Raw genomic sequence first — 6,210 nt, forward strand, 5'->3', positions numbered from 1 at the left:
TCTCGAGAGCCATGGCAGCTTTGAGCGGCGACTGGGATGGCTTGGATCAGCTTTATCAGCAAAGTTTGGCCCTGGCCGAGGCCCGGCATGCCTGTTTATCAGAGGAGCAGCTGGCGCGACTCGACAAACTACGTCGGATTGCAGATGGAGGTGCGACCCATTCATTTGCGTGCGAGGCTCTGTTTTGGCGGGTGTCGGCCAACGCACATGGCTTTGTTCACCTTTCTTCGGGATGCGTGTTTGAATGGTCATTTTTAGCTCCTAGCGATGCGGCGGCATCAAGGGATGGTCTAGGGCCCGGGCATGTCAAGCAACAGCAAGCCCGGGTTCAGGTTGTGTTTTTAATGCTTCAGGTATGGGGCTCAACGTGGCGCTGGTCAGGCCGCGGTGCCCTAGAAGCTGCCCGCCTCCACTCTTGAACTGATCTACCCCTGCATTTTGTCCGTTGCTGGCACCGCTCATGCCGATTGTAGCAGGCTTCTAGCTGGACCACGCCACAGAACGAGAGCAGCAACAGTCGCGCCTCGAGTATATCGGCACCGTCTGAACGTGTTGCATCTGGCTCTGAAGCGCGCCGCACGTGGGCCCTCTCCGTGGCAGGTATGTCCCGACCGGCGGCGCCCTCAAACGCTTTTTTTTTTTCGGAGAAAGAGGGAGGGGAGAGAGTGAGAGAGTAAGGTACGGCAGCGGCACTTGACAGCGTGCAACCATCGTGTCATGTTGATATTTCATACCGACGGTTGCCTGCTTTATTTAGATGTGTATGGCAGCCCAGCACCCCTGCAAGCAAGTACGAGACAAGTCCATGATGCTCTGCAAGAAATTCATCTTGAGCTAGCCAGGTTTGTGGACAGTACTCGCAGGCAAGCTGATGTCTCGGGTAAAATTCGAGCGCTTCCCCTTTTGCCTGACTTTGTGCCACATGAATCGTGATGATCTAGCCTTCGCGCCATGCTGGAGGGCGGCGCCGGGATGGGCGGATCCAGGTCGTCGGGCACACCAGCGCGGCCATGGTGGACCGCCTTGATGCCCGTGGTTCCGGTGGCGTCCTTTGTCCGTGCGAGCTTCCAAGCGGGGCTACGCGCCTTGGCCGCTCTCTGGGCTGACGCGCGGATACGGCGATTTGCGACTCGCTTCATCACGCGTGTGACTGCCGCTCTCCGACCCTTGTCCGGGCGCTCCTTTGTTGCTGGCCTCGCAGCCCTCTTCCTGCACGCCTTCCGGACCTCTGCCTTGCGCCTCCCCCGCAAGCCATCCCTGTCTCTTCTCCTGCTCCTGCTCGTCCTCCTGCTCGCCACCCTCGCGCTCCGCCGCCAGCGTTCCCGTTCCAATGCCAGAAACGAGTCATGCTCACTGACTTCGACAGCTCAAACCTGACCGACCTCGGCTACATGTGCAACATTATATACAAATCCTATTTATAGATTAAGCGACGAGGGGCGGGGGTCATAATCTGTACCAATCTAAGCTTCAGCCCCTTCCTTTGGTCTCCAGAGTCTTTGCGTTGCAAGCACCCAGAGAACCACCCCGTCTGCCCTTTACTCCTCATGAGAAAACCAAGCCGTAACCAGAGGTTACTAGCACTTACCAAATTTGCTTGACGATGACAACGTCATCTTGACATTTTCCTCTCTCGCTCTCTCCACACACAGTCTCTCTCTTCTTGTGTGTGTGTGTGGTTGCTTTTTTCTGTTTTATGAGAAAACGGCAGCGCCCTGACCAGGGTATACTTGTCCCGCATATCACCCTCTGCTGTGCTTTGCTTGGCTCTGCGCTTCGTTCGTTCATTTCCGGGCCTCGAGCTTTGTGGGCTTGGTCACGCCGTTGGTAAACCATCTCTCTGCTGTCTCTCATCGCCCTTGCCATTGTTGTCATTGTTGTGGTGCATTTGCCTCCGCGTTTCGTGACCGATTGCTTGGCCATTTGGACCTGCTGCCGCTGCGACTGCTATTGCTGCTGCTACTGCTGCTGCTGCTGCTATCCCTGTTGGCTGCTCCCACTTACGACTTGCGTACAAGTCGTTTGGCTTTTTTTTTCTTTTTTGTTTGTTCGTTTGTTTGCTCCTGTCGCCTTCCTTCGAAAGCATTTTCAAACTCCCTTGTGCTTTTTGTGTGTTTGTTTTTCGCCTTGCTGCGCTCGAGTCGTTTGTGCTGATCATTGTGTCCTTGGAACTCTGTGTGTTCAAATCCGTCTCGATGAACTCGACCATGATGGAGACTGGACCTGCTGCTGCCTCCCCCGCGCGCCCTGCACGCAGCCGAAACAACAAGGCTCGCCAAGTCAACGGCAATGGGTCTCCCGTGAGCACCCCAAACACGCCGACCAAAACACCGACCAAGAACTCGAGCAAGACCCGAACCCCAAAGTCGGCCCGAAAGCTGCAAGCCCAGCCGTCCAATCAGCTTGCACCCTCTCCCCCCAATTCGGCGCCACCCGACCTGGACCGTACCAACTCGCATGCCTGCCCCTCGGATGCTTATCCCGATCCGGCCTCTCTCCCCATGCCCAACTTTGAGTTGTTGCGCCGAGCACGTCGCGCCTCTCCTTTGGCGGCTGGTGGCTCCCCACCAACACCAGCCCGGTCACTTGCTCTCTTTGATGAGCCCCATGCACCTTCGACCTCCAGCAAGGCTGGTGACAAGACCCACTTTATGAGCCTTTTCAGCAAAGCCGCTTCTGCCTCAACCTCGGCACGCTCTCCGCCTTCTCTGGGCAGCTCCCCACCCCTGTCGTCCTCAGTGCCCAGCGACTTTCCTCACCTCAACCATACCGCTACTCAACCTGCGGCTGGTGCCACCATCCCTTCGTCGGCCTCGACCTCCCAGATTGGATTTGCTGCCCCCGACCACGCCTCGGCGTCGATGCGCCTTTTGGCCCTGGTGAAACCAACCTCTTCGTAGTCTTCCATTCTTCACAGCTGTTCGACTCGCCCCCCTAGTTCTTTCTTGACATCAGCCCACTTTTTTATTCTTCTTCTCTTGGAATATTGTCTGTTGAGGTGTTTTATCGCGTCTTGTGTTTTGAGATGCGTTGTTCCGTAAGGCTTGAAGTGGGGATCACCTCGTGTCTTCTGCGAAGCATGCGGCCCTGCTCCTTGTGTTGAGCATGCTCATCCAGCTTTTTCTCAACAGCAACCCATCTCTCGTGACCAGTCATCTCGGGCTTGGTTCCGATGGAAGACGTGTATGTTGTTTTCATGAGATTTCCTCTTGCATGTAGAGAAAGATTATGATCCATCCTGCCTAGTGCCTTGATCTTCCCCAACCGCATTCACAGCTGTCTTTCGTCTCTCGACTTAGCTTTTGTGTTTTTGCTTTAGCTGTGGTGTGAGTCACACACTGTTGGGCCTTTTTTGTTTGGCCCCGTCACCCTTGTAGTGACCATTTACCCCTCTGCATGTTTGCATGTTGTTGTCATGTGGTCTGCTGGTGGCCCGCACCGAGTGCGTTACGGCCCCGCTTCCCCATTGTTGATTCCGTCCTTTTCTGTCCTTGTGTGCGTTTGCCCGCACCGAGAGATGTATCAGGTCTTCATGACGAAGATTCCGGTGCCTCTCTTCCTGTCTTTTGCCATTGGCCTGGAGGCCACATGCTCTTGACCGAGAAAGCCTGTTGCTTCTTGTATGCACCAGGCTTCTTCTTTCATCGTTTGCTTTTCCCGTTACCCAAAGAGTTTACGTGATTTGGATGATGTTTGCTGGTTGATTGGATAATGTATATCTTTTTTCTTTTTCCTTTTTCCTTTTCGATCAAACATTGATCGAGGCGTTGGCTGACTGCGTCGCCTTCTGCCACTGTCCATTTTCATGCAACCTCTTTCCTTCGATTGGAAGCCAGTCACGTGCTCTCTCCCCCTTTGTGTTCTGTGACGTCTCTTCGAGGGCAGACACCCATTCTGGCTGAGTCCGTTTGTGCGATTTCTCAGCCGTTGTTAAGCCCTGCTTTGCTTGGCACTGTTCTCTGTCAAGCAGGCCATCGCGAGCAGAAGCGGGAACAATCTTTTTTCTTTTTTCCTCGTTCGATGGGTGTCTGCCCCGGTGTTTTTCAACACCATACACTTTGCCGATTCATCTTAAAGATCGCTCCCGTCTTTGGGAGTGAGTTTTTGTGCCAAATTTTGGGTTTTAATTTTGGTCAAGGCCAGAGCCCACGGCGCATACCCTCTCTCGTGATACGTGGCTTGGGATCTGAGCAACCCTGAAGTTAGGATGGGTTCACACTCACGACACGATCTCAACACTCAACACACATCAGATGGCACATTCTAAAATAGGGCCTCGTCACGCCTCAAGAGCCGACCGGCTTTCGTGGCGGGAAAGAAAGGCTTGAAAGGCCGCGTTTGGCACCTCGCTGTTGTGATTGCAGCACGTTTCGCAGCGCCCGCAGTAAGAACAGCCCGAGTTGCCGGGGCCACAACCACAATCGGCTCCTGCGTTTTCAGCAATGCCGCCCGGCCCCGAAACGCAGCAACTGGCCCCATAGCCCGTGCAGGTAAGACAGGCAGTGCAAATGCGGCAGCGAACGCGCAAGTGATCATGGTCCACATCCGGGCTGTTGCACAATGGTTCCGTATTGGAGGCGCTATGAGCGCCAACGGTGTCCGATGTTGCGGCCGACGATACAGACAAGGACGGGGAGGCGGCCAGGGCCAGGCCCGAGGATTGCAGCGCCACACACTCTTCCCGTCGCAATCGAGTTCCTATGCATGGGTGTAACAAGGGGTGACAGGGAGAGGATTAAAAAAAAGCATGTGAGGGTGAGACAGGCGGGAAAGGGCCTGGCCTGCACAAACACATCTGGGAAGAGGCGCATGCGCGCTCAAGTTGCAACGAACCGTTCCAAAGCGTAATAGCCAAGCGGATAGGCTCGCCGATCGACCAATTGCGCAAGTTGAGAGGCTGTTGCAGTTGTTTACGGCCGTTGACCAGAAACACCACCTGCTCCGTGTCGATGGAGCACTGCACCTCCACAACGCCACTGGATGGCACACGAATTGGGCGCGGCAGGCGACTTCCGCAAGTTGATGAGGAGTAGAAGCCTGTCAAGCCCCGCACATGAAGGGATTCCGGATGGTTCTTCTCATCGTCTCGAATGACGCCAAATTCAAAGCTGCTGTTGCCGCTCACTTCCACGCCCAGCAGTGCATGCCCCTTATGCACCAACACTGACCGTGAGGAATCCTGCCAGCACCCTCAAACCACAACCCCCCCCCCCACACACACACACACATACGTGCCCCCACACAACGCTATTTGCCTCACTCGGCGGCGCAAGCCACGTGCAAACCCTAGGCGCTTCGACTTACGTCCGAAGAGGATTTGACACGAGAAGCCGCGGACCGTTGACTGGAAGGGTGACACGATCGTCGTCCACCGTAATTTGATGGGCTAGGAGATCAAGCGGTCGCGGGGCACACATGGCAAACGATGGAAGAACGAGAGGACGAGAGGATAAGAAAAGACGGGCGGTGTCAGCCGAGTGCGTTGCCGTGCGAGCAGGCCATCCACGCACTTTCGGCATGCTGTAGATCCACATCGGCTTGCTGAAAGCGGCCGGTGGGGACGGGCATACCCACTGAAACCAGGCAGATGGAGGTACCACAAACAGGGACACGAGCAGACAAACAAGTGAGCGTGGCACTGCCGGGATGTGTTGCACATTGCCAGGAAGAGCGAACAATCGATTGCACAGACCGGTGTTGTTGACTGTGGTTTGCTGTAGCGAGCGCAGGAGAGCATTAAATTCATCCTGTCATGCATGGCCAGGAAGGCGTGATGAGTGAATGAGTGAAACGCAGGCCGGGCGGGCGTGTGTGTATCGGCGTCAAAGGCTGATGATTGGGTAAACCGATTGATGCAGGGCGTACGCGCATGCGCTGTTCCCGCTGATACATTTCTTGACGCAGCTCGGTAATCTTTTCCTCGTAATGTGTTTTCAAGGCCTCGAAGCAACTGTGCTCTTCCAGGTCCTGGCGACTGGAAGCAGGGGCAATTTGGGGTGAGCTCTCTACAAGAAAAAGTTTCTCGAACCGGGGAGATGGGGCGGATGGGTGCGCGTCCGAGAGGTCTTACGGAATACGGGCTCGACAGTGCGGCTGCTCGCAGGTCATGAGCTCCAGGGGACAGACCTAATATCCCGGAATATGTCAGTGCCGATTCAACCACAAGCCATAAAAGGTGCCAGGCGCGTAGCGGGAGTGGGGGGGGGAGGG

General features: G+C 55.4%; 2 protein-coding genes across 2 annotated transcripts; one reads left to right on the forward strand and one right to left on the reverse strand.

The window, feature by feature from the left end:
• Positions 1–2,195: 2,195 nt before the first annotated feature.
• On the forward strand, positions 2,196–2,900 carry MONBRDRAFT_11465 (uncharacterized protein; the record flags this gene model as incomplete). The annotated part of the gene is made up of 1 exon (XM_001749240.1): positions 2,196–2,900. One exon carries the CDS (start codon positions 2,196–2,198, stop codon positions 2,898–2,900), a length of 705 nt encoding a protein of 234 aa, XP_001749292.1.
• Positions 2,901–4,110: 1,210 nt separating this feature from the next.
• Positions 4,111–6,108, reverse strand: MONBRDRAFT_34055 (uncharacterized protein; the record flags this gene model as incomplete). The annotated part of the gene is made up of 7 exons (XM_001749311.1): positions 4,111–4,698; positions 4,834–5,163; positions 5,339–5,386; positions 5,511–5,573; positions 5,693–5,747; positions 5,866–5,974; positions 6,071–6,108. 7 exons carry the CDS (start codon positions 6,106–6,108, stop codon positions 4,280–4,282), a joined length of 1,062 nt encoding a protein of 353 aa, XP_001749363.1. The 3' UTR covers positions 4,111–4,279.
• Between the last annotated feature and the right edge of the window lie 102 nt (positions 6,109–6,210).

This window comes from Monosiga brevicollis, genomic scaffold (assembly GCF_000002865.3).
Source record: "Monosiga brevicollis MX1 MONBRscaffold_29 genomic scaffold, whole genome shotgun sequence".
Lineage (NCBI taxonomy): Eukaryota > Choanoflagellata > Craspedida > Salpingoecidae > Monosiga > Monosiga brevicollis.